This window comes from Pseudophryne corroboree, chromosome 1 (genome assembly GCF_028390025.1).
Source record: "Pseudophryne corroboree isolate aPseCor3 chromosome 1, aPseCor3.hap2, whole genome shotgun sequence".
NCBI lineage: Eukaryota > Metazoa > Chordata > Amphibia > Anura > Myobatrachidae > Pseudophryne > Pseudophryne corroboree.
Window position 1 is genome coordinate 342,413,085 of NC_086444.1, and position 27,092 is coordinate 342,440,176.

Consider the following 27,092-nt stretch of genomic DNA (forward strand, 5'->3'; position numbering starts at 1 on the left):
CTCAGTACAGCTGCCTCTAGGTAGACAGAATGCTTGGTATGCAGGTTGCTTGTCTACTCTGAAAACCAAGCATATGTACCTGCCTGTTGTCCTACAGGTGGAGCTGTGAACTGCAGTGTCTACAATTCACCTCTTCCTTCACTGTCTATGCAAATGGTCCGAGATGAGCATGCCACACTTCTGGCATATTTACTGGTATGATTGTTTTCTGGCATATTCAATGCTTATTTCTCTTACGTCCTAGAGGATGCTGGGGACTCCGTAAGGACCATGGGGATAGACGGGCTCCGCAGGAGACATGGGCACTTTAAGAAAGACTTTAGGTATGGGTGTGCACTGGCTCCTCCCTCTATGCCCCTCCTCCAGACCTCAGTTTACTACTGTGCCCAGAGGAGACTGGGTGCATTACAGGGAGCTATCCTAAGTTTCCTGTCAGAAAGTATTTTGTTAGGTTTTTTATTTTCAGGGAGCCTGCTGGCAACAGACTCCCTGCATCGAGGGACTGAGGGGAGAGAAGCAGACCTACTTCTGTGAGTTTCAAGGCTCTGCTTCTTAGGCTACTGGACACCATTAGCTCCAGAGGGATCGGTACGCAGGTCTCACCCTCGCCGTCCGTCCTAGAGCCGCGCCGCCGCCCTCCTCAGAGCCGGAAGATAGAAGCCGGGTAAGTATGAGAAGAAAAGAAGACTTCAAAGGCGGCAGAAGACTTCATGATCTTCACTGAGGTAACGCACAGCGGTGAAGCTGTGCGCCATTGCTCCCATACACCTCACACGCGGCAATCACTGTAAGGGTGCAGGGCGCAGGGGGGGGGCGCCCTGGGCAGCATATAAACCTCTTTCTGGAAAAAATAGACATATATACAGTTGGGCCCTGTATATATAATGAGCCCCCGCCAGTTTCAGTATATTTGAGCGGGACAGAAGCCCGCCGCCGAGGGGGCGGGGCTTCTCCCTCAGCACTCACCAGCGCCATTTTCTTCACAGCACAGCACTGAGAGGAAGCTCCCCGGACTCTCCCCTGCTAACCACGGTGAAAGAGGGTTTTGAAGAAGGGGGGGGGGCACATAATTTGGCGCATTTATACATGTACAAACAGCGCTACTGGGTAAACGTATATTTATATAGTGTTTTTTCCTGGGTCATATAGCGCTGGGTGTGTGCTGGCATACTCTCTCTCTGTCTCTCCAAAGGGCCTTGTGGGGGAACTGTCTTCAGATAAGAGGATTCCCTGAGTGTGTGGTGTGTCGGTACGCGTGTGTCAACATGTCTGAGGTAAAAGGCTTTCAGGGGGAGGAGGAGGAGAGAATGAGTGTGGTGTCTCCGTCGACAACGCCGACACCTGACTGGATGGATATGTGGAAGGTTTTAAGTGCTAATGTAAATTTATTGCACAAAAGATTAGACAAAGCTGAGGCTAGGGAACAGCCAGGGAGTCAACCTATGTCTGTCCCTATGTCGCAGGGACCTTCGGGGTCTCAAAAGCGCCCACTATCCCAAATAGTTGACACAGATACCGACACGGATTCTGACTCCAGTGTCGACTACGGTGATGCAAAATTACAGCCAAAAGTGGCTAAATGTATTCGATATATGATAATTGCAATAAAAGATGTTTTGCATATCACAGAGGAACCCCCTGTCCCTGACACGAGGGTACACATGTATAAGGGGAAGAAACCTGAGGTAACCTTTCCACCCTCACATGAGTTGAATGAATTATGTGAAAAAGCTTCGGAATCTCCAGACAAAAAACTGCAGATTCCCAAAAGGATTCTTATGGCGTATCCTTTCCCGCCAACGGACAGGATACGGTGGGAATCCTCCCCTAAGGTGGATAAGGCATTAACACGCTTATCCAAAAAGGTAGCGCTGCCATCCCATGATACGGCTACCCTCAGGGACCCTGCTGACCGCAAGCAGGTGGTTATCTTGAAGTCCATTTACACACATTCTGGTACCTTACTCAGACCGGCGATTGCATCGGCCTGGGTTTGTAGCGCGGTAGCAGCATGGACAGATACCTTATCAGTGGATATTGAGACCCTAGATAAGGATACCATTTTATTGACCCTAGGACATATAAAAGATGCGGTCTTATATATGAGAGATGCTCAGAGGCATTAGTCTACTGGGTTCTAGAATCAACGCAATGTCAATTTCTGCTAGACGAGTCCTATGGACCCGGCAATGGACAGGTGATGCCGACTCAAAGAGGCATATGGAGGTTTTACCTTACAAGGGTGAGGAATTGTTTGGGGAAGGTCTCTCGCACCTGGTCTCCACAGCTACAGCTGGTAAATCAAATTTTCTACCTTATATTCCCTCACAGCCTAAGAAAGCGCCACATTATCAAATGCAGTCCTTTCGATCACAAAAAAACAAAGTACGAGGTGCGTCCTTTCTTGCCAGAGGTAAGGGCAGAGGAAAAAAGCTGCATAACACAGCTAGTGCCCAGGAACAGAAGTCCTCCCCGGCCTCTACAAAATCCACCGCATGACGCTGGGGCTCCGCTACAGGAGTCCGCCCCAGTGGGGGCACGTCTTCGAGTTTTCAGCCACATCTGGGTTCACTCACAGGTGGATCCCTGGGCAATAGAAATTGTTTCCCAGGGTTACAAGCTGGAATTTGAAGAGGTGCCTCCTCGCCGGTTTTTCAAATCGGCCCTACCAGCTTCTCCCCCGGAAAGGGAGATAGTGTTAAATGCAATTCACAAATTGTATCTTCAACAGGTGGTGGTCAAGGTTCCCCTACTTCAACAAGGGAGGGGATATTACTCAACCCTATTTGTGGTCCCGAAACTGGACGGTTCGGTCAGACCCATTTTAAATTTAAAATCCCTGAACCTATACTTGAAGAGGTTCAAGTTCAAGATGGAATCGCTCAGAGCGGTCATCGCCAGCCTGGAAGGGGGGGATTTTATGGTATCTCTGGACATAAAGGATGCATACCTTCATGTTCCCATTTATCCACCTCATCAGGCGTACCTGAGATTTGCGGTACAGGATTGTCATTACCAATTTCAGACGTTGCCGTTTGGGCTTTCCACGGCCCCGAGAATTTTCACCAAGGTAATGGCGGAAATGATGGTGCTACTGCGCAAGCAAGGTGTCACAATTATCCCGTACTTGAACGATCTCCTCATAAAAGCGAGATCAAGAGAGCAGTTACTGAACATTGTGTCCCTTTCACTGAAGGTGTTACAGCAACACGGCTGGATTCTCAATATCCCGAAGTCGCAGTTGGTTCCTACGACTTGTCTGACTTTCTTGGGCTTGCTTCTGGATACAGACCAGAAAAAGGTATATCTTCCGATAGAAAAAGCTCAGGAACTCATGACTCTAGTCAGGAACTTATTGAAGCCAAAACAGGTGTCAGTGCACCACTGCACTCGAGTCCTGGGAAAGATGGTGGCATCATACGAAGCCATTCCCTTCGGCAGGTTCCATGCGAGGACTTTCCAATGGGACCTATTGGACAAGTGGTCCGGGTCACATCTACAAATGCATCGGTTGATCACCCTGTCCCCCAGAGCCAGGGTATCGCTCCTGTGGTGGCTACAGAGTGCTCACCTTCTAGAGGGACGCAGGTTCGGCATTCAGGACTGGATCCTGGTGACCACGGACGCGAGCCTCCGGGGTTGGGGAGCAGTCACACAGAGAAGAAACTTCCAAGGTCTGTGGTCAAGTCAAGAGACTTGTCTTCACATCAACATCCTGGAACTGAGGGCCATATACAACGCCCTACGTCAAGCGGAGACCTAACTGCGCGACGGACCAGTTCTGATCCAGTCAGACAACATCACCGCAGTGGCTCATGTAAACCGCCAGGGCGGCACAAGGAGCAGAGTGGCAATGGCGGAAGCCGCCAGGATTCTTCGCTGGGCGGAAAATCATGTAAGCGCACTGTCAGCAGTGTTCATTCCGGGAGTGGACAACTAGGAAGCAGACTTCCTCAGCAGACACGACCTGCATCCAGGAGAGTGGGGTCTTCATCAGGAAGTCTTCGCACAGATTGCAAGTCAGTGGGGACTGCCCCAGATAGACATGATGGTATCCCGCCTCAACAAAAAGCTGCAGAGGTATTGCGCCAGATGAAAAGACCCTCAGTCGGTAGCTGTAGACGCCCTAGTGACACCGTGGGTGTTCCAGTCGGTCTCTGTGTTTTCTCCTCTTCCTCTCATCCCAAAGGTGTTGAGAATAATGAGGAAAAGACAATTCTCATTGTTCCAGATTGGCCACGGAGGACTTAGTATCCGGATCCACTGGAAATGCTCACAGAAGATCCATGGCCTCTTCCTCTACGACAGGACCTGTTGCAACAGGGGCCCTGTCTGTTCCAAGACTTACCGCGACTGCGTTTGACGGCATGGCGGTTGAACGCCGGATCCTAGCGGAAAAGGGCATTCCGGATGAGGTCATTCCTACTCTGATAAAGGCTAGAAAGGATGTGACAGCTAAACATTATCACCGTATATGGCGAAAATATGTTGCTTGGTGTGAGTCCAGGAATGCTCCTCCGGAAGAATTCCATCGGGGCCGTTTCCTTCACTTCCTACAAACTGGAGTGAATTTGGGCCTAAAATTAGGCTCCATTAAGGTTCAGATTTCGGCCTTATCCATTTTCTTTCAAAAGGAATTGGCTTCTCTCCCAGAAGTACAGACTTTTGTAAAGGGAGTGCTGCATATTCAGCCTTCTTTTGTACGTCCGGTGGCACCTTGGGACCTTTAACGTGGTGTTGAGTTTCCTTAAGTCACACTGGTTTGAACCACTTAAAACGGTTGAGTTGAAATATCTCACTTGGAAAGTGGTCATGTTGTTAGCCTTGGCTTCAGTTAGGTGAGTATCGGAATTGGCGGCTTTGTCTCATAAAAGCCTCTATCTAGTTTTCCATATGGATAGAGCGGAATTGCGGACCCGCCCTCAATTCTTGCCTAAGGTGGTGTCATCTTTTCATATGAACCAACCTATTGTGGTGCCTGTGGCTATGCGCGTCTTGGAGGATTCCGAGTACCTTGATGTAGTCAGGGCTTTGAAAATTTACGTAGCCAGAACGGCTAGAGTCAGGAAAACAGAAGCAGGCTCATTCCATGGCTGGATTGCCGTTACCAAAATCTGTCAAGGCCCATTCCACAAGGAAGGTGGGCTCTTCTTGGGCGGCTGCCCGAGGGGTCTCTGCACTACAGCTGTGCCGAGCTGCTACTTGGTCGGGTTCAAACACATTTGCAAAGTTCTACAAGTTTGATACCCTGGCTGAGGAGGACCTCCTGTTTGCTCAATCGGTGCTGCAGAGTCATCCGCACTCTCCCGCCCGTTTGGGAGCTTTGGTATAATCCCCATGGTCCTTACGGAGTCCCCAGCATCCTCTAGGACAGAGGTTCTCAAACTCGGTCCTCGGGGGCGCACACAGTGCATGTTTTGCAGGTAACCCAGCAGGTGCACAGGTGTATTAATTACTCACTGACACATTTTAAAAGGTCCACAGGTGGAGCTAATTATTTCACTTGCGATTCTGTGAGGAGACCGCAAAACATGCACTGTGTGCGCCCCCGAGGACCGAGTTTGAGAACCTCTGCTCTAGGACGTAAGAGAAAATAAGATTTTAAACCTACCGGTAAATCTTTTTCTCGTAGTCCGTAGAGGATGCTGGGCGCCCGTCCCAAGTGCGGACTACTTCTGCAAGACTTGTATATAGTTTTGCTTACATAAGAGTTATGTTATAGTTTTCATCGGTCTTGGACTGATGCTATGTTGTTTTCATACTGTTAACTGGTTAGTATATCACAAGTTATACGGTGTGATTGGTGTGGCTGGTATGAATCTTGCCCTTGGATTAACAAAATCCTTTCCTCGTACTGTCCGTCTCCTCTGGGCACAGTTTCTCGAACTGAGGTCTGGAGGAGGGGCATAGAGGGAGGAGCCAGTGCACACCCATACCTAAAGTCTTTCTTAAAGTGCCCATGTCTCCTGCGGAGCCCGTCTATCCCCATGGTCCTTACGGAGTCCCCAGCATCCTCTACGGACTACGAGAAATAGATTTACCGGTAGGTTTAAAATCTTATTTTATAGCACTTGTCGTGCCCAGGGAAGTCTGATTTAGCCACGTTAAACAGCTAAACCCGACCAAACTAATGGGCCCGACCGAAAAAGGTTGGGCACTCAAATTAGTCTCATTTCAGCTCACCACCACCAGGGGGGGTGTTAGATTAAATGCCGGTGTTGGCAGCTGATTGTACCCGAGTGGGGAAACAATTGTGTAGCTCCATTGGGTGCCATCTACTGGCTGCCAGCGGAAAAACTATTGAACATCGCCCCAGGAATTATTAAAACCCTTGTAGCTTTATGGTTTTAAGTCTGACTTTAGACTATACTTGCCTAATTTCCTGGATCTGCAAGAGACGCACCATCTTTTTGGGTAGTCCCCCCGCACCACCAGAAGATGGGACACCCCTCCTGCATCCCCCCCTTCCTTCCCCCCCCCCCCCCCCCCCACACACACACACACACACACTTTCTTGTGCAGTGTACAGAATGGAGAGAATAATGCCAGGAATCCGTGGTCAGCGCTGAGGTGTCAGGACCTAATGATGCAGTTCTGTTGTTTGTGTAATTTTGGCCCCACCCCCTATTATTCAAATATGAACAGTAGGCAAGTATGCTACTTTTCTTTTCTCCCCCCCCCCCCTACCTATACTTGTGTTCCATGCCTCATTTATTTCTCCCCAATATTGTAAACAGTGGGTCTGATTCTGGTTTTAAAAAAAAACATGCTGCACTGCAGGTGGGGCAGATGTGAAAGGTGCCAAGAAATTTAGATTTGGGAGTGGTGTGTCCGAACTGAAATCTAAATTGCAGTGTAAAAATAAAAATAAATAAAGCTGTGTAACATTTGTGCGCTACATTCAAAAGCAGCCAGTATTTACCCTGCAGAGAAAAAAATTACATTTATTTGCTCCACGTGCATTGCAGCATGGTTCCTTCCGTATACAAAGTTTATATGCTTTTTTTTGCTTTACTTCCAAATCGTAATCGGGGACAGCATTTGATAACTGCTAATCCTCATCCTTACTCCAGGATATTGTTGTTTGTACTTTTCCTGGCATTAATTGAGGATAAAATAAATGCTCTTCTGCCACCGCTGGGAACTTGTTTTTCACATGGATGGCTATGTTGAGCATACACATTGATATTTTATTCACTTTACTTTTTTCAGTATCCATATTGTACTTATTGAAATAGTTATTTATACTTACGGTGAGATTTATTGAGCCATGTATTGCAAACCACATCACATTGGATGCAGTTTTCAGAGCTAAACTGTGGTTTAGAGGCTGAAACTACAAACTGCATCTGTTGTGCTACAGTTTGCAAACATTAAGCTGCAAATTATTAGCTTCAATCCACATACTGTTTAGGCCAAACTACATCTATTTTGTATGGTGGCCAGAATGAATCCTCATTAGTAGAGGCATTATTATTTACATTTTCTGTGGGGCTTTATTTTTTTAAATTTCTCTGACGTCCTAGTGGATGCTGGGACTTCCGTAAGGACCATGGGGAATAGCGGCTCCGCAGGAGACTGGGCACAAAAGTAAAAGCTTTAGACTAGCTGGTGTGCACTGGCTCCTCCCCCTATGACCCTCCTCCAAGCCTCAGTTAGATTTTTGTGCCCGAACGAGAAGGGTGCATGCTAGGTGGCTCTCCTGAGCTGCTTAGAAGTAAAAGTTTAAATAGGTTTTTTATTTTCAGTGAGTACTGCTGGCAACAGGCTCACTGCATCGTGGGACTAAGGGGAGAAGAAGCGAACTCACCTGCGTGCAGAGTGGATTGGGCTTCTTGGCTACTGGACATTAGCTCCAGAGGGACGATCACAGGTTCAGCCTGGATGGGTCCCGGAGCCGCGCCGCCGGCCCCCTTACAGAGCCAGAAGAGCGAAGAGGTCCGGAGAAAGCGGCGGCAGAAGACGTTCCTGTCTTCAAATAAGGTAGCGCACAGCACTGCAGCTGTGCGCCATTGCTCTCAGCACACTTCACACTCCGGTCACTGAGGGTGCAGGGCGCTGGGGGGGAGCGCCCTGAGACGCAATAAAACACTATAAAAACCTTATATGGCTAAAGAAATGCATCACATATAGCTCCTAGGCTATATGGATGCATTTAACCCCTGCCAGTTTTCCTGAAAAAAGCGGGAGAAAAGGCCGCCGAGAAGGGGGCGGAGCCTATCTCCTCAGCACACAAGCGCCATTTTCCCTCACAGCTCCGCTGGAAGGACGGCTCCCTGACTCTCCCCTGCAGTCCTGCTACAAGAATCAGGGTAAAACAAGAGAGGGGGGGCACTATTGGCAGCTAATATATAATACAGCAGCTATAACAGGGAGTAACACTTATATAAGGTTATCCCTGCATATATATAGCGCTCTGGTGTGTGCTGGCAAACTCTCCCTCTGTCTCCCCAAAGGGCTAGTGGGGTCCTGTCCTCTATCAGAGCATTCCCTGTGTGTGTGCTGGGTGTCGGTACGATTGTGTCGACATGTATGAGGAGGAAAATGATGTGGAAGCAGAGCAATTGCCTGTGTTAGTGATGTCACCCCCTAGGGAGTCGACACCTGACTGGATGGTCGTATTTAAAGAATTACGTGACAATGTCAGCACTTTGCAAAAAACTGTTGACGACATGAGACAGCCGGCAAATCAGTTAGTGCCTGTTCAGGCGTCTCAGACACCGTCAGGGGCGCTAAAACGCCCGTTACCTCAGATGGTCGACACAGACCCAGACACGGATACTGAATCCAGTGTCGACGGTGAGGAGACAAACGTAATGTCCAGTAGGGCCACACGTTGCATGATCACGGCAATGAAGGAGGCATTGAACATTTCTGACACTACAAGTACCACAAAAAAGGGTATTATGTGGGGTGTGAAAAAACTACCAGTAGTTTTTCCTGAATCAGAGGAATTAACTGAGGTGTGTGATAAAGCGTGGGTTTCCCCCGATAAAAAACTGCTGATTTCTAGCAAATTATTGGCACTATACCCTTTCCCGCCAGAGGTTAGGGCACGTTGGGAAACACCCCCTAGGGTAGATAAGGCGCTCACACGCTTATCAAAACAAGTGGCGTTACCGTCTCCTGATACGGCCGCCCTCAAGGAACCAGCTGATAGAAGGCTGGAAAATATCCTAAAAGGTATATACACACATACTGGTGTTATACTGCGACCAGCAATCGCCTCAGCCTGGATGTGCAGCGCTGGAGTGGCTTGGTCGGATTCCCTGACTGAATATATTGATACCCTGGATAGGGACAGTATTTTATTAACTATAGAGCATTTAAAGGATGCATTACTATATATGCGTGATGCACAGAGGGATATTTGCACCCTGGCATCAAGAGTGAGTGCGATGTCCATTTCTGCCAGAAGGGCGTTATGGACGCGACAGTGGTCAGGTGATGCAGATTCCAAACGACATATGGAAGTATTGCCGTATAAAGGGGAGGAGTTATTTGGGGTCGGTCTATCAGACCTGGTGGCCACGGCAACGGCTGGAAAGTCCACCTTTTTACCCCAGGTCACCTCTCAGCAGAAAAAGACACCGTCTTTTCAAACTCAGTCCTTTCGTTCCTATAAGAACAAGCGAGCAAAAGGCCACTCATTTCTGCCCCGGGGCAGAGGAAGAGGAAAAAGACTGCACCAGGCAGCCTCTTCCCAGGAGCAGAAGCCCTCCCCCGCTTCTGCCAAGTCTTCAGCATGACGCTGGGGCTTTACAAGCGGACTCAGGCACGGTGGGGGCCCGTCTCAAAATTTTCAACACGCAGTGGGCTCACTCGCAAGTGGACCCCTGGATCCTGCAGGTAGTATCACAGGGGTACAAATTGGAATTCGAGACGTCTCCCCCTCGCCGATTCCTGAAGTCTGCTCTTCCAACGTCTCCCTCCGACAGGGAGGCAGTATTGGAAGCTATTCACAAGCTGTATTCCCAGCAGGTGATAATCAAGGTACCCCTCCTACAACAGGGAAAGGGGTATTATTCCACGCTGTTTGTGGTACCGAAGCCGGACGGCTTGGTGAGACCAATTTTAAATCTGAAATCCTTCAACACTTACATAAAAAGGTTCAAATTCAAGATAGAATCACTCAGAGCAGTGATAGCGAACCTGGAAGAAGGGGACTATATGGTATCTCTGGACATCAAAGATGCTTATCTCCATGTCCCAATCTTCCCTTCTCACCAGGGGTACCTCAGGTTTGTGGTTCAAAACTGTCATTATCAGTTTCAGACGCTGCCGTTTGGATTGTCCACGGCACCCCGGGTCTTTACCAAGGTAATGGCCGAAATGATGATTCTTCTTCGAAGAGAAGGCGTCTTAATTATCCCTTACTTGGACGATCTCCTGATAAGGGCAAGATCCAGGGAACAGTTAGAGTTCGGAGTAGCACTGTCTCAGGTAGTGCTACGTCAGCACGGGTGGATTCTAAATATCCCAAAATCACAGCTGATTCCAACAACACGTCTACTGTTCCTGGGGATGATTCTGGACACAGTCCAGAAAAAGGTGTTTCTCCCGGAGGAGAAGGCCAGGGAGTTATCCGAGCTAGTCAGGAACCTCCTAAAACCAGGCCAAGTGTCAGTGCATCAATGCACGAGAGTCCTGGGAAAAATGGTGGCTTCTTACGAAGCAATTCCATTCGGAAGATTCCATGCAAGAACTTTTCAGTGGGATCTGCTGGACAAATGGTCCGGATCGCATCTTCAGATGCATCAGCGGATAACCCTATCTCCAAGGACAAGGGTGTCTCTCCTGTGGTGGTTACAGAGTGCTCATCTTCTAGAGGGCCGCAGATTCGGCATTCAGGATTGGATGCTGGTGACCACGGATGCCAGTCTGAGAGGCTGGGGAGCAGTCACACAGGGAAGAAATTTCCAGGGCTTGTGGTCAAGCATGGAAACGTCTCTTCACATAAATATCCTGGAACTAAGGGCCATTTACAATGCCCTAAGTCAAGCAAGGCCTCTGCTTCAGGGTCAGTCGGTATTGATCCAATCGGACAACATCACGGCAGTCGCCCACGTCAACAGACAGGGCGGCACAAGAAGCAGGAGGGCAATGGCAGAAGCTGCAAGGATTCTCCGCTGGGCGGAAAATCATGTGGTAGCACTGTCAGCAGTGTTCATTCCGGGAGTGGACAACTGGGAAGCAGACTTCCTCAGCAGACACGACCTCCACCCGGGGGAGTGGGGACTTCACCCAGAAGTCTTCCAAGTGATTGTAAACCGTTGGGAAAAACCAAAGGTGGACATGATGGCGTCCCGTCTCAACAAAAAACTGGACAGATATTGCGCCAGGTCAAGGGACCCTCAGGCAATAGCGGTGGACGCTCTGGTAACACCGTGGGTGTACCAGTCGGTGTATGTGTTCCCTCCTCTGCCTCTCATACCCAAAGTACTGAGAATAATAAGAAGGAGAGGAGTAAGAACTATACTCGTGGCTCCGGAGTGGCCAAGAAGAACTTGGTACCCGGAACTGCAAGAGATGCTCACGGAGGACCCGTGGCCTCTACCTCTCAGAAAGGACCTGCTCCAGCAGGGACCTTGTCTGTTTCAAGACTTACCGCGGCTGCGTTTGACGGCATGGAGGTTGAACGCCGGATCCTGAAGGAAAAAGGCATTCCAGATGAAGTCATCCCTACCCTGGTCAAGGCCAGAAAGGATGTAACCGCAAAACATTATCACCGCATTTGGCGAAAATATGTTGCGTGGTGTGAGGCCAAGAAGGCCCCTACAGAGGAATTTCAACTGGGTCGTTTCCTGCATTTCCTGCAAACAGGACTATCTATGGGCCTAAAATTAGGGTCCATTAAGGTTCAAATTTCGGCCCTGTCAATCTTCTTCCAAAAAGAACTGGCTTCAGTGCCTGAAGTTCAGACGTTTGTCAAAGGGGTACTGCATATACAGCCTCCTTTTGTGCCTCCAGTGGCACCTTGGGATCTCAATGTAGTGTTGAGTCTCCTAAAATCACATTGGTTTGAACCACTCACCACTGTGGAATTGAAATATCTCACATGGAAAGTGGTCATGCTGTTAGCCCTGGCTTCAGCCAGGCGTGTCTCTGAATTGGCGGCTTTATCATATAAAAGCCCTTACCTAATTTTTCATTCAGACAGGGCAGAACTGAGGACTCGCCCTCAATTTCTCCCTAAGGTGGTTTCAGCGTTTCACATGAACCAGCCTATTGTGGTACCTGCGGCGACTAGGGACTTGGAGGACTCCAAGTTGCTGGACGTAGTCAGGGCCCTGAAAATATGTTTCCAGGACGGCTGGAGTCAGAAAATCTGACTCGCCGTTTATCCTGTATGCACCCAACAAGCTGGGTGCTCCTGCTTCTAAGCAGACGATTGCTCGTTGGATTTGTAGCACAATTCAGCTTGCACATTCTGTGGCAGGCCTGCCACAGCCAAAATCTGTAAAAGCCCATTCCACAAGGAAAGTGGGCTCATCTTGGGCGGCTGCCCGAGGGGTCTCGGCTTTACAACTTTGCCGAGCAGCTACTTTGTCAGGGGCAAACACGTTTGCTAAATTTTACAAATTCGATACCCTGGCTGAGGAGGACCTGGAGTTCTCTCATTCGGTGCTGCAGAGTCATCCGCACTCTCCCGCCCGTTTGGGAGCTTTGGTATAATCCCCATGGTCCTTACGGAAGTCCCAGCATCCACTAGGACGTCAGAGAAAATAAGAATTTACTTACCGATAATTCTATTTCTCGTAGTCCGTAGTGGATGCTGGGCGCCCATCCCAAGTGCGGATTGTCTGCAATACTTGTATATAGTTATTGTTACAAAAAAATCGGGTTGTTTATTGTTGTGAGCCATCTTTTCAGAGGCTCCTACGTTTATCATACTGTTAACTGGGTTCAGATCACAGGTTGTACGGTGTGATTGGTGTGGCTGGTATGAGTCTTACCCGGGATTCAAAATCCTTCCTTCTTATGTACGCTCGTCCGGGCACAGTATCCTAACTGAGGCTTGGAGGAGGGTCATAGGGGGAGGAGCCAGTGCACACCAGCTAGTCTAAAGCTTTTACTTTTGTGCCCAGTCTCCTGCGGAGCCGCTATTCCCCATGGTCCTTACGGAAGTCCCAGCATCCACTACGGACTACGAGAAATAAAATTATCGGTAAGTAAATTCTTATTTTTTTTTTAGGATCTGGGTGGTAATGTTTGTGTTTCAGGTCGAGGCAATAATATTTATATTGCTGGGAATAGGGGAAATAATATTAGTATGTATTGGATTGTTGCGATAATATTTATATATTCAGCATCATAATCTTCATTGATCTACATGGCCAACACTTAGCCCCACCTATATCCCTGGCAATTTAGTGCCAAGTGAATGCAGTGTAAATATAGTGCATGCTCTTGTGGCACTGCTGGTGCCAAGTATACACCCTTGCTTATGTGCTTGCAATTGCTCAAGCGCATCTTGCAAAAACTTAGTCTGTTACATCCTGCTTGCGCTTGTAGTGCCACAATACTATGCACGACATTAACGCGCCAGAAGTTCTGAGATATGTGTAGGACCCCCTCTAGCCCAACAAAGTACAGCAACTCGACGTTGCGTCGATTCCACAAGTGAATGGAAGACGTGGAGAAATGTTGACCCATGCCGTCTGGATAGCTTCTCGCAGATCCCTGATATTTGTAAGTACAGAATCTTTGGTGCAAATGAACCTCTCCAGAATGCTCCTCTAACTAATTCTGGCCTTGAGACTGATGACAAGGTTATCTGCTAGAATATTATTCCATCATTGGGGAGGTACAAGTAGTCCATGAAGGACTGCAAAATGGCCATCAGGTAATGCATCATAGCGGTTAGTGGTCAGTGACGTGTTTAGACTGACAAGCTGACCCAACCCATGTCATGTGAGCACAACCCACACCATTATGGAACCACCACTAGCCTGCCTGGTGCCTTGTTGACAACTGGCTTCTATGGCCTCATGGGGTATGAGCCACACCCGAACTCCACTATCAGCCTAAAATAACTGGAACCGTGACTCACCAGACCACGCTACATGTTGCCAATTCTCCAGCATCCAAAATTTGTTTTGTGGTTTGGCCATGATTAAATCACACAGTTAAAAACGACACATCATAGTTCATGAAAACCTGCAGTTTGCTTGTGTACACTGTTGGAGATAAGCCTCCTCTTATCAATTTCCTTCAATTGTCTGTTGTTACCCTTTGTTTACCAATCGATTGGGAATCCCAGGAAGCCGACACCACACGTCAGTTATGTCCAGTAAAATGAGACTGCCTTCACTTTATTTAGCATGACATTATATAGAGAAAAAGCTACTTGCATGAACACTTGATACACGTCATATTTCAAAACAATAATGCATCTTTTCTCATAACTCCTCTCAGGCTGACATCCCCCTATGTGTCCTTCAGAGAAGTCTAAACACACAGAGACTGTCTAATAATATGTTTTCAAGAATTATAGCTACGACCTTGCTTCGCACAGAATGTACTAACTATGAAATGTCAGCATTATTATGATTAACTCAGCAAAGCATACTTCTACTTCACTATATCATGGCTGCTACTTAACAAAATGGCTGACATGCTTAAGCTATCATCTATCATCTATATTCCTCAGTCCCTCCTTTCATAATAAAATGACATTACCGCTGAAAACAATATGACATTACAGTTGAGCTACAAGGCATCACATAAACTCTGCCTAAAAAGACTAAGCAAACAGTCTAGCTATAATGGTGCTAAAGGCTATCTATCCATAGGATCGTGCTTGTCACTCTATCCCACGGAAGGTAAAGAACCGTTCACATCATATCCATTAAGGTAGACTGTTCACGGCTCCTTCTTGCCAAGCTCTTCTGTAGTTTTGTTAACACTCGGAGGATTCACATCTTTGAGTCTACAGATTTCTTTCAACCTGAAAGGAAACAAAATAGCATCTTAAAATACAGATATATGCAAATTGCTAAGCCAACAATTTTTAATAAAAACATCACTATTCCAACAATCAATATACAAAAATGTGTAATGCGCTTGATGTATAAATATTAAGATTTAAATTGTCAAAAAGTATATACACAGGTGTCTGCTTGTACCTAATTTCGGCACACATGGAACTTGCTAGTATATTTAAATAAAAACAAATTTATTAACACATACAATTAAAACCAATATATATATGAAAGCTCAGGCACACTACTAGAACATTCAAATTTCTTTGCCACTTTATAGTTGGAATTGAAACAGTGTAGCTTGTATACTGCCACACAGACCTGTCGGGTCTATTGAATCAATAAACAGATTGCAACAGTTACTACAGCCTTTGAAGAGAAATTGTAGCTCCAGTCCTCTATACTACTGGCGTCCCAGTGCAGAGGAAGTGCTGCTGGTTATAATTACCCGACCTGCGGGAATGTTCAGTCTTGCAGCGCAGGAGTCACAGGAGTATCTTCACAGCGTCCACCGCCGGCACTATCACGGTGCAGATGTTACTGTCCTGGCGGGCGGGTACGGACGCTCCGGAGGTTTGCTAACCTGACGTACCGGTAAGGAAGCTCCAAGGCTGGTTCCAAATTGACCGCTAAATGCGGATTCAACAGACAGCAATCTGTATGTGTGCGGGCTGAGCAAGGGGATGACGTCAACGCGTTTCGTCCCGTCACAGCTCGGGACTTCCTCAAGACGAACTATTCCAACAATCTACTCTTTGATCCCGCTAAATCAATTAGCTGGGTTTGAGCAGAACATTTCTCTAAACCACTTCTTGCGCACTATTTGTTTCATTAGTAATAATATACAACACATTCTTGGAGTTCTCTTCATACATATTCTAAAAAATATTACACTATTTTAGTAGTATGTATTTGCTTTAAACAAATTAAAACCTATTATACGCTTATGTAGTGGGGACAGATGTCCATTCCCCTCCTTTTCCAGATGTGGGCCCATGTGAGCCCAGCATTTCTTAAATAACTGGTATCTTTGAACTTCTAGAGATTTCATGATCTTTACTTTGACTAACACAAGCGCTAGTGTGATAACACATTTCTTATATACTATATATATATATATATATATATATATATAAGAAGCACATACTACATATACTACATATATAAAAAGTATATACTTATATACTAAACACTGGTATGTAACTTTGGATTGGCGGACATGCTAGTCCCTATCCTCTCCTATGAGAGATATAGAGTATATTATGACAACAATGATACTGAACTTCCCAATATAATAACCCATAGTGGTCTGTCTAGTTTAGGCCCAATTAGCCTCTGCATGTTTGTGTATTCCATTGTTCAAACTTAACTTGAGCTAATTTGCAGTGGAACCCAAGTCTCTCTTTCCTTAATTGACACAGAAGTGTGCGTGGTCAGCAACACTCGATATGGACCATCAAATCTGGGCTTAAATTACTCTTTCATGCGTCTTTCCAGATACACCCGATCTCCTGGTTAAAGCTTGACGGGATTCAGATTTGCTCCTGAATCTGGGTGAAAGGCAAACTAGAAAATACAGAAGTGTCAGTTTCTTCAGTAAGACTTTTTTAACATATGCAGTCAAATTACCATATGTATGCTGTAACCCTTATGGATAATAACATCCTATCTTAGGTATGCTATCAAACAATATTTCATAAGGTGAATAACCTATGGTTTTACTGAATATGGTTCTACTATTAACCAGTACTAAAAATAAACACTTTAGCATCCCTTTCTGGTTTCTGTGACACACCCACTAACCTGTGGGGGATACATGGAATGCCGTTGTATTACCAAATCATACTTGATGTACTACATTATTTCTTTATTGAAATAAATACCGCTATCTGCTACTGTAACTCTTGGTACTCTATATATCTGCACATAACTTCTGAAACTATTTTCTAGCTATTGATTTTGCTGTGGTTTTTGGCATTGGCAAATAACTGAAAATGTCTGTGGCTACCAATACATCTGTGGCAGTTAGATATAGTCAATTTGCAGTCTTTGAAATAGAAAATAACTTTTTTGGGGATTGCTCCAAGGGTTAACTTGATCTTCTGTCCTGGATTGGACATTTCCAGTAGGCCTACATATCTAGTAGGCTTGTACAAACTTTGTTGCATCTGGATAACATCCTGGGAGCTATCCATCTTCCATTAACTACATTTTCCATTTGATCCTCTCCCAGGTGTGTGAGTCCGTGGCTGACTTAACACCTATGTGGATATAAGCTTCTGGGTAAGTATAACTTCTCTTCTAATTTTCATAAGCCAGTGTCTTCTTCTTGTCTGGCTCTTCTTCTTTGCCATGCTGCTTTTTCTTCAGGACCTGCTTGTTCCTGAAATTTCTTTAAATCCTGTAGATCAGTCATTTGAGGCCTTGCTTCTTTCTGTTACTTCTGTCTGTATGGTGTAGATGGCTACCTTTACTGGTTGTTTGGTTGCTTTCTTTATCCACAGGCTACTTTCTCACCCTCTCCTGCTTGGTTCTAAAATTCAATCAGCGTTTCTAGTCTGGCACTGGAATGGTTACTGGATAGACTTGCCTTTCCTGCTGCCCTCTTCTTTTCCATATCTGGCCCACACTCTTGTACTGGGATGGTAAGGATCCTGAATCCACAACTCCATGTTCAGTGGTCACTTACTCCTGTATAAGGAATTCCATCCTCGTGGTACCTTGATCCATCCACATATAGCTCTTGCTGAGCATTAGGTAGGGCTGTGTATGTAACATATGGCAAGTTGAGGTACTTGTTCCATTAACGCCACACAAGGAAAAGGAAAATTTTTGATTGCTAGAATTATTCTCTTCCTCTTCTGGACCATCCCTCTGGTCATGCATCCATGATGATCTGTCTGTATCTTGCTCTTCTGGACCACCTTCCTGGTCCTTATCATCAACTTCTTGCTTTCCCATTCATCAGTAGATAATCTGTTTTTCCCTCCTTTTGAATCTTGAGATTCAACACCTTTATTGATTAATGCTGGAAAAGGGTTGCTGAGTTGAGGGTAATACATCTTCTGATGGTTACTTGTCGCACTTTGGCAGTGCTACTTCATACATGGTCAGCCTTGCCGCTGACAGGTGTTTGGTTCTTGCTTGTTGAAGCTTCTCTGTACCTGCATGTGGACACTGAATGATAAGTTCATGATTCAGCACTATGCCTGTGCTCTTGTCCTCTTTTAGGACTACTGATTCAGCACTGTGTTTGTGCTCTTGTACTCTTCTAGGACTGTTGCTGCTATCACTGCTTTGATGCCGGTAGGTGCTCTTTGATTACTGCTGTCAAGCTTGCTTGAGTTGTAGGCCACTGGTCTTCACCTCAGTCCATGATTTTGCATAAGGACTTCTATGTATGGCCTCCTTCTTTAATAGTCAGGTAGTTCTAGGGCTTGAGATGAGGCAACTGCTGTTTCCAGTTGTTCAATAGCTTCATTCATCCGTTGCTGTATGTAGGATGCGGACCCTCCTCCCTTTCAGTGTTGTCATACAATGCTTGCATGTAGACTGGTGCTAGAGGTATCCGTGTTCTGTAGTGTCCTACTAGGCCTAGGAATGATCATCTGACTTGCTTGACACTAGTTGGCATCTTAGCTTGCAGTATGAATCTTTTCCTTCTCACTTTTGTTAGATCTCAGGTACCTTGAGTGTCCTAGGAAGATTACCTCTTGCTTGACTAGCTGCAATTTCTCCTTCTGAGGCTCTGCAGTCTTGTTCTTCCAGAAACTTCACTAAGGACACTGCCCCTTCTTGGTACTTCTTTTAGTAGTGGTGGCAATCAGCAGTTCATTCACATCCTGTATTTAGCTGTGTGTTTTGTGGATAAATCACTTGGTGATATAGCCCCTCCACAAGGCTATCCTGGTCCAGTAGTATTGCTTACTTTCTTCTACAACTGGTACTGCGGGAATGAGCCAATACTGAACTTCTGTTATAACTTGCTTCTTAATGGCTTTTTGTTCTATCCTTTGATAAGTTGCTGGAAAGTTAAACTTCTGCTGGTGTGTACTGTATTCTCCTCCTTAGATAAGCTTCAGTACATTGTGCTCCAGCAAAGTCACTGGACATGTACTCCGAGGTCAAGAACTGGGCTGGTATTGGTGACTGTAGTTCTTGCATCTCCTGTCCTTTTAAGTATTTCTGATATCATCAGTTCTTGTGGTATCTCCCTCTGCTGTCTTCTGCGTGTGCTGGCTCCAGTATTCATTAGGCACAAACGTATTTCTCCAGTGGGCAGGGTGACTGTAATCATACCTTCTGCTGTTTCCTCTGGAGACATTATGTTCACTGGGGAGTACCTGAAGAAGCTTGTACTTCATATTGGCAGAAGAAGCATCATTCATTTGTCTTCTGGGACTTTTTCTGTCTTGTACCTTTTTATTTGCTTTAAACCCTGGAGCTTCTGTTGCTTTAAATCATGGCATTATCTCTGTAATCTTGCCATGTAGTACTGACCACTTGTCAGATGTCTTTCTTTGTCCTTCTTAAAGTAGACTTCCTTTAGTCTCCAAACTTTCATGCGACCTTCATATTGCTTCTCAACTTTTCTTTTTCCAATCACCTCTCTTTATGATTCATCCATACTTCATACTTTGTCCTTTCTTTACTTGCATATTCTTTCCCACTGCTGCTGGCATGTCATCTTCTTAGTCCAAGTTCACCCAGGCTGGTGTTCAACATAATGATGTTCATGCTGGGAGTTGTTGTTCCTCTTTGTCTTACTTTTCCTGTGAGAGGTAGACTTGTATAGCAGCTTGTATTTCTGGTTACATCTTTGCTTTCTTGCAGGGGTAGGGCTTAACCTCCCAATCCAGTCGTTGCAATGGCCTGATCTGTAAGTAAACGTAGAGGAATCTGGTTGTGCATAAAAACAGCTCTTGAAACCCTTGTGTCTTCTGTGGTTAAAGTCAATTTTATCGAACTGCCAGTGGTGACTGAGTACACTGTTGCCGACACAGCAGTTGCACACCCTCATGTTCTATCATCTTGTGTGTGCTGCCTAACATATGGCTGATAAGAAACCTGCTGCCGTGCTTTTGAAACCTGTTCTAAATTTACTTAACAGGGTCTGTATATATATACATATATATATATATATATATATATATATATATATATATACACACACACATACACGTATTTACTAAAAGAATGCAGCAGGATTCTATTCTCTCATATCTGGCAACTTGTTTACAATTCCCAACACATTTGACTGACACCATGGTATGTAATGTTCTCAATCAATATGTTTGGAGCTGCCATGTCTAATTCGTTTTTCCACCTGTATCAAAAACTGCATCACAAAACTTTTAGTATTTTAAATAATAACAATAAAGCACTGTAATAATAAGCACTATGCTTACTATCCTTCAGCTACCTGACAGCTGAGAATTATTCTCTAACCCAAAACTAAAATACACATTGCATATGTGAAAAAATGACTTTATGGAAAAATATATATAAATCTGCATAATTATGCATAGTCACCCATTAATATACTTTACAGTAGCATGTTCTATAAAACTTACTGCTTTCTAATTATCTTTAAAACATTCTAAGACCTTAAGGAATAAAAATTACAATTGTTTTTCTAATGCATTTTTTCTTTACTTCTTATGATATATATATATATATTATATTATCTTATCCATATTCCGTAGTCATAAACATTTGTACATCTGCATGTCATTAGTCACATAGAACTAACGTGTGAATTGTTACCTTATTTCCCATCCCCAGTCTGTATATTTACAGAGCACATAGAACAACAGATTATACTTGATAATGTTACTATCTTACTACTACGATAAAACTTTGATATATCAATTATCTATTGTTTAGATTTTGTAATATTTTGGATTTACACAGTACTTTGGTCATATGGAATCAGCATTTGTGGTTTCCCTGAGGGATTTACAACACAGACGGGCTGTAGCGGTTACTTTCTCTTTGCTATTGCAATCTAGACGATGTATTGCTATGCATAACTTGGTCTGAGAACATTCACATCTCCAGGAACCTTGCTTATAGGGAGTAACCCTTAACTCTCCCTCATTACCGCTTCTAGCAGTACGTGCTGTGGGCAGTATGCCAGACTTATCAGGTCTGCATTTTTCAGACCTAGGGACATTACAATTTTGACAATCTCTATTTGTACATTTCCATCCTGATACTTTTGTATAAACCAGGGAACAATTTGGATCCACTGTTCTTGTGGATAACATAATAATTCTGGAGGTTGGAAACAACCAAACCATTAAGTATTTTAACATTTAACACTTAGGTACTTTTCCAAGTATCAATATCCAGGATCTAAAGGATCGTAGGATATGCAGCTGTGTGCTCGATTTCCTGAACTAGCAAGGAAACTCAGCCACTCTCTACCAATATCACTTGGTTTTGGAATAAAGTGACACCCCATCAATATATAAACACTTTCTATTGAGTCCATAGTGTTCCTCCACACTCCTGTTTCCGCACAGAACGAAATGGCTCTCAATATGAAAGCACCTTGCCCTCTCTTTTCTATAAATGCCACACACAAACATTCTGAGCATACGTCTTCTGTCGACATGTGTATACGCTTTTAACTACTTATTCATACAGGTGATGTATTAAACCTAATGCCTCTGAAACAGTTTGTCAAATTCTTAACAGTGTCAGTAAAACCTCATTTATCAATTCAGTGTTTGTTGTTTGCTTCAAATCTCCCTCATTAGTAAATACTTCCCTTCCTCTAGGAAGTTTGCCCCTTACACAAATTGTGCTTATTTTTCCTTCCCTAGTACTGACAGGGGCTCATTGTGCGGTCCCTTCGCGTGATTGATCAATTCACTTTGCGAAATCCTTCGGGACTACACCTTGTACTGCGCAGTATCAAAACAACAAAAGTCAGTATATACCTCAGCTTAAAAGATTTTACTGTTTCAAGCATCACACTTAATAAGTAATAAGTGTTGTCTAGGGAACTCTCAGTTTAGAAAACTTATTCTCAACATCACACTTAGTTCAGTTAAGTGTTTTCTTAGGAAAATATCTCAGTTTAAGAGACTTGCCTGCTCTTAAACATCACACTTCTTATTTAAGTGTTTTATATATTCATCAGCAATGCAGGACCAAAATGAAGCAAACCACTTGGATCTTTAATCCTCTGACACAACAAACCCAAAATTCTGTCATTACTGACTTGACTTTATCTAGTTTACAAAGACTTCTCAAATCACTGAGTCATATACATAAGTTACCTTTGTTAATAATGGCTTTAACCTCTACTTCTAATAATGTTAAACTCTTTGAACAGACAAATAAATTCTGGTGACACTGACAAGTGATTAATAGATGGACAAGCGTAGACAATATACTGCAATATATATCAGCTAGTGCATTTTTCTATGAAAAACTTACCACTATTACCACACCTTGTATGTTAAATCTCGACTGCAGATTCCTTACATTAAAAGACACACACACTCTGGCTGTACTGGATTGCAAAGACTGAGTATATTTTTAAATGTCTTAACCTAAGTCTATGCCATCTGGTTAAACGTTTATAGTCAGAAGGATTTCCTTTACCAACTATAGCTCTGGAACCAAGGAGTATATAATTAACAGGTAATTAATTTATCAAGACAATACAGAAATTTATCACCAATACATTTTTCTATCACCACCTTATCAACATGACACCCCACAACTGTTGCAAAACCTGTCTTAGGTTCCTCACAACATAACTGAAATCACTATTTTGCAAATATACCTTTAAAATCACAATATTCTGACTCAATAGCAGGATTACACCACAAAAATTCTGAACATTTGCAGTTATGACACGTTATCTAAAAATAAAACCACAATTTTTTTTTTCCCCTTGCAAATATGAAACTGAAACTTACAACTTTAAAATAAAACAACATCTTTCCCTTGCAACAGTGAAGCTAAAATTTATAATCTTTATCAGCGCACACAGACAAATAATGAATGTTTATCAAACAGACAGACAATTGGGTCCAAATAATCGAGTATTTGCTTACCTAATCAGATGAACAGACCAGATGAATGTATATACAAGTACTGACAAAGTAATCCGGTTGATATATACAATGATCAAGCTTCAGATTACTTACCCGGGTATGTCAGCAGTTGCACACACATCAAACAGCCGCATCGTTATCTGATATTGATAAGCTCATCGATCCCGGAACAATCGCCCCCATGTAACTGTTGGAGATAAGCCTCCTCTTATCAATTTCCTTCAATTGTCTGTTGTTACCCTTTGTTTACCAATCGATTGGGAATCCCAGGAAGCCGACACCACACGTCCGTTATGTCCAGCAAAATGAGACTGCCTTCACTTTATTTAGCATGACATTATATAGAGAAAAAGCTACTTGCATGAACACTTGATACACGTCATATTTCAAAACAATAATGCATCTTTTCTCATAACTCCTCTCAGGCTGACATCCCCCTATGTGTCAAGTCTAAACACACAGACTGTCTAATAACATGTTTTCAAGAATTATAGCTACGACCTTGCTTCGCACAGAATGTACTAACTATGAAATGTCAGCATTATTATGATTAAATCAGCAAAGCATACTTCTACTTCACTATATCATGGCTGCTACTTAACAAAATGGCTGACATGCTTAAGCTATCTATCATCTATCTTCCTCAACACTTAAAGAAATCTCCTCTTTTACTATATGCTAAAGAGGGTATTTAATGATGTACACTCTTTAAGGGTACATAGCGTAGAGGTGACTACAGTTTATTTCCTAATACAGTGATTTATAGAAATTTGTGGATATTTTACCTTGATAAACAAGATGACAAAAAATACAATAACACAAGATCAAAATCGAGTTATTGCTAGCTCTTATTGATATTTTCTAGTTAACACATAATCCAAACTTTGACCCTCCTCTACTAATGTTATCTTCTGTTTGACATACAGGAAAGCTGGAAGCTCTCTCCATCCTTCTCCAGAAGCTAAGGTCCGAAGGCCGACGTGTTCTTATTTTCTCCCAGATGCTGCTCATGCTGGACATATTGGAGGTCTTCCTGGACTTCCATTCCTTGACTTTCTTGAGGATTGATGAACATGCTAACTATGAGCAATGCCAGGTGTGTACCAAGACTGTACGTGCTCTGTAATTTCACTGGTATTATAAATATGCAGTATATTCTTGTTAATGGCATTAGAGTGACTAAACTGTTTATAGCCATTTGTGAGCTCTTCGGGTACAGTTTGGCAGCTGATCTTATTCCTCATCCTTACTCCAGGGTAATCGTTATCCATACGTTCCCTGGCATTACTTGAGGATAAAGTAATTACTCTCATGCTACCTATGGTTGCCATTTTCCACAGGACTAGTCATGTTGAGTATACACTATGACATTGTCATCCACCCTTTTCTGTTTCCTGGTTTGTATGGGATGTTTACAAATCTTTGTTTACTGTGTATTAGGATCTGATGAAAAGTTTTAACAGAGACCCTCGCATTTCCTGTATGGTCCTGTCTACTCACATCCACTCTTTGGGGGTACACCATGTAGAAGCAGACACAGTGATATTCTATGACAGTGATCTAAACCCTGTGATGGATGGTAAAACCCAGTCGTTGTGTGATCTTATTGGCAGAGCAAAGGACATTCATGTGTACAGGTAATATTTGCTTGTTTCCTTATGCTTGATCAAAAGATGTCAGACCATTAATATATTTAAATATATTTAGAAAATTTGTTTGAAATGTAAGCCTACTGTTTGTCAAATTTTAAGTTTACAAAGCCATCTCTTGTAAAAGTGGCTCAGTATATAGTACTTGTTTATGATTTCTCCACTTCCAGGCTGGTGAGTGCTAATTCTATAGAGGAGAAGCTGCTGAGGAATGGCACCAAGGATCTAATTCGAGAGGTGGCAGCTCAGGGTAGTGACTATTCTCTGGCTTTTTTAACCCAGGTATATGCTGCTGTATATGTATGTCAGACTTCACAGAAACTTGTTTTACCCATCCACGCTGACAAATACTTTAATGATGAGGAACATCTCAAAACTCCTAATGTAACTTTTTTCCATTAGCAAACTATCCAAGAGTTATTTGAAGTCTGTTCTCCAATGGATGACTCTGGATTCAGGGTGAAAGCTGAGGAGTTTGTATTGCTATCTCAGGAACCATCTTCTTCTGACATCATCACTCCGAAGGTTGCAAAGCCATTTGTGGAGGTATGTCCATTCAGAGATAACTAGAAAATGTTGGCATAATCATAATATCCATAGCCTTTTTGGGGTATGGGAGACTGGCGTTTGGGATGTTGGGTGTGAAATGTCCTACACTGGTATCCTGATGCTTTTGAATCCAGACTGGAATCCATGTTTCTGAAATTACTGCAGAGAGGCTATAGAGAAGATAATTTGATCAAGGCCAGAAACAAAGCTTTATCTGTACCTGTTGATCATTTGTTGACACCTACAATTAGAAAGAGCGAAAAGAATTGACATGTGTGGGTCAGTAAACATACTCACATGAGCACGCATGTAAACAACAAAGCTAAGTCTCTTTGGCCTGTGATCACATCTGATAAAGATTTGCCCTACACCCTAACCTTCCATTCTCGCAGCCTAATCCTAGCTCCCTGCAGCTGAATCCTAACCCTCCCCTGTAGTGGTTAAACCTAACCCCCCTCTCTGTAGCCTAACCCTAACTCTTCCGCCTGCAGCCTAAACCTAACATCCTCCCCTCCCCCAGGCCTGACCCTAGGACTCCCCGGCATACTTATTTTTGGGATGTTTGCATTCTGAGTGATGTCAGGATTCCAGTACTGGCATTCTGACCGCATGTTGAGATTCTGGCGTGGGGATTTCAACCGCCAGCATCCTGACTGTCTTGCTTGGGGGTATACAGTTGGCTGCAAAAAAGTGAGTGGGGTTTGCAATTTTTTTTTTTTTTTTTATATTTTCCTCAATTTTTATTTTATCTCCCCTTCCTATTCCTCATGAAATAACAAAAACATAAAAAATATGCGAACACACACATCCTGTGTACTTTCATGGCACTTATAGTGGAAAAAAATGGTTACTCTTTGCGGTTTAGCAGTGTATGCCTGAGGCAGGAGAAACCAAACACCCGAAAGCGATAGCAGTGGGACTAATAGGATAGCCCTCGGTGAACCAATTAGCTGGGGGATATGGGGGGGGGGTAATTACAGCTAATTGGATACCCCCTTGTGTCTTAACTAATGTGTATCTATTTTATCTTATTATTTTAAATGTGCCTTCATTTTGTTATACAGGTTGGGTAGGCCTAATCCAAAATTCAAAATACCACATTTTTGGGTTCCCTACTGAGATTATGACATGTATATTTTAAGTGGATGGATAGATAGATATATATATATATATATATATATATATATATATATATATATATATATATATATATATAGCAGAACAAAAGAGGCGGCACTCCAAGACTTGTAAATGTGAAAAGCTTTTCACATTTACAAGTCTGGGAGTGCCGCCTCTTTTGTTCTGCTATGCATTTGGAATCATCCCCCTGAGGAAGGCACACCAGCAAGCTATTTTGAGGTCGCGCTTTCCTCAATGAGTGCCGGATTTTGTGTGTGTGTATATATATGTGTGTATATATATATATATATATATATATATATATATATATATATATATATTTATTTATTTATTTGTGCTCATAAGTTTGCATACCCTAGCAGAATTTGTGGTTTTCTGGCCATTTGTCAGAGAATATGAATGCTAACGCACAAACTTTTCTTTCACTCATGGTTAGTGGTTGGGTGAAACCGTTTATTGTCAAACAACTGTGTTTACTCTTTTTAAATCATAATGACAACAGAAACTACCCAAATTACCCTGATCAAAAGTTTACATACCCCAGTTCTTAATACCGTGTATTGCCCACTTTAACATCAATGACAGCTTGAAGTCTTTTGTGGTAGTTGTGGATGAGGCTCTTTATTTTCTCAGATGGTAAAGCTGCCCATTCTTCTTGGCAAAAAGCTTCCAGTTCCTGTAAATTCTTGGGCTGT

At 43.7% G+C, this 27,092-nt stretch overlaps 1 protein-coding gene and 2 non-coding genes across 6 annotated transcripts in view; all 3 read left to right on the forward strand.

Moving 5' to 3' along the window:
* EP400 (E1A binding protein p400) overlaps nt 1-27,092 on the forward strand; it is a 359,367-nt gene that overhangs the window by 177,483 nt on the left and 154,792 nt on the right. For all 4 annotated transcript variants that reach the window (XM_063964664.1, XM_063964662.1, XM_063964665.1 and 1 more), the window contains 4 exons: nt 23,986-24,155; nt 24,500-24,696; nt 24,879-24,990; nt 25,111-25,254. In XM_063964664.1, coding sequence (XP_063820734.1) covers nt 23,986-24,155; nt 24,500-24,696; nt 24,879-24,990; nt 25,111-25,254 — 623 coding nt within the window. The remainder of the gene's footprint in view (nt 1-23,985; nt 24,156-24,499; nt 24,697-24,878; nt 24,991-25,110; nt 25,255-27,092) is intronic.
* Nucleotides 7,054-7,182, forward strand: LOC134932775 (small nucleolar RNA SNORA49). The gene has a single exon (XR_010179478.1). It is a non-coding gene; the product is annotated as a small nucleolar RNA SNORA49 (small nucleolar RNA).
* LOC134932769 (small nucleolar RNA SNORA49) lies at nt 24,295-24,423 on the forward strand. Its single transcript, XR_010179477.1, has one exon. It is a non-coding gene; the product is annotated as a small nucleolar RNA SNORA49 (small nucleolar RNA).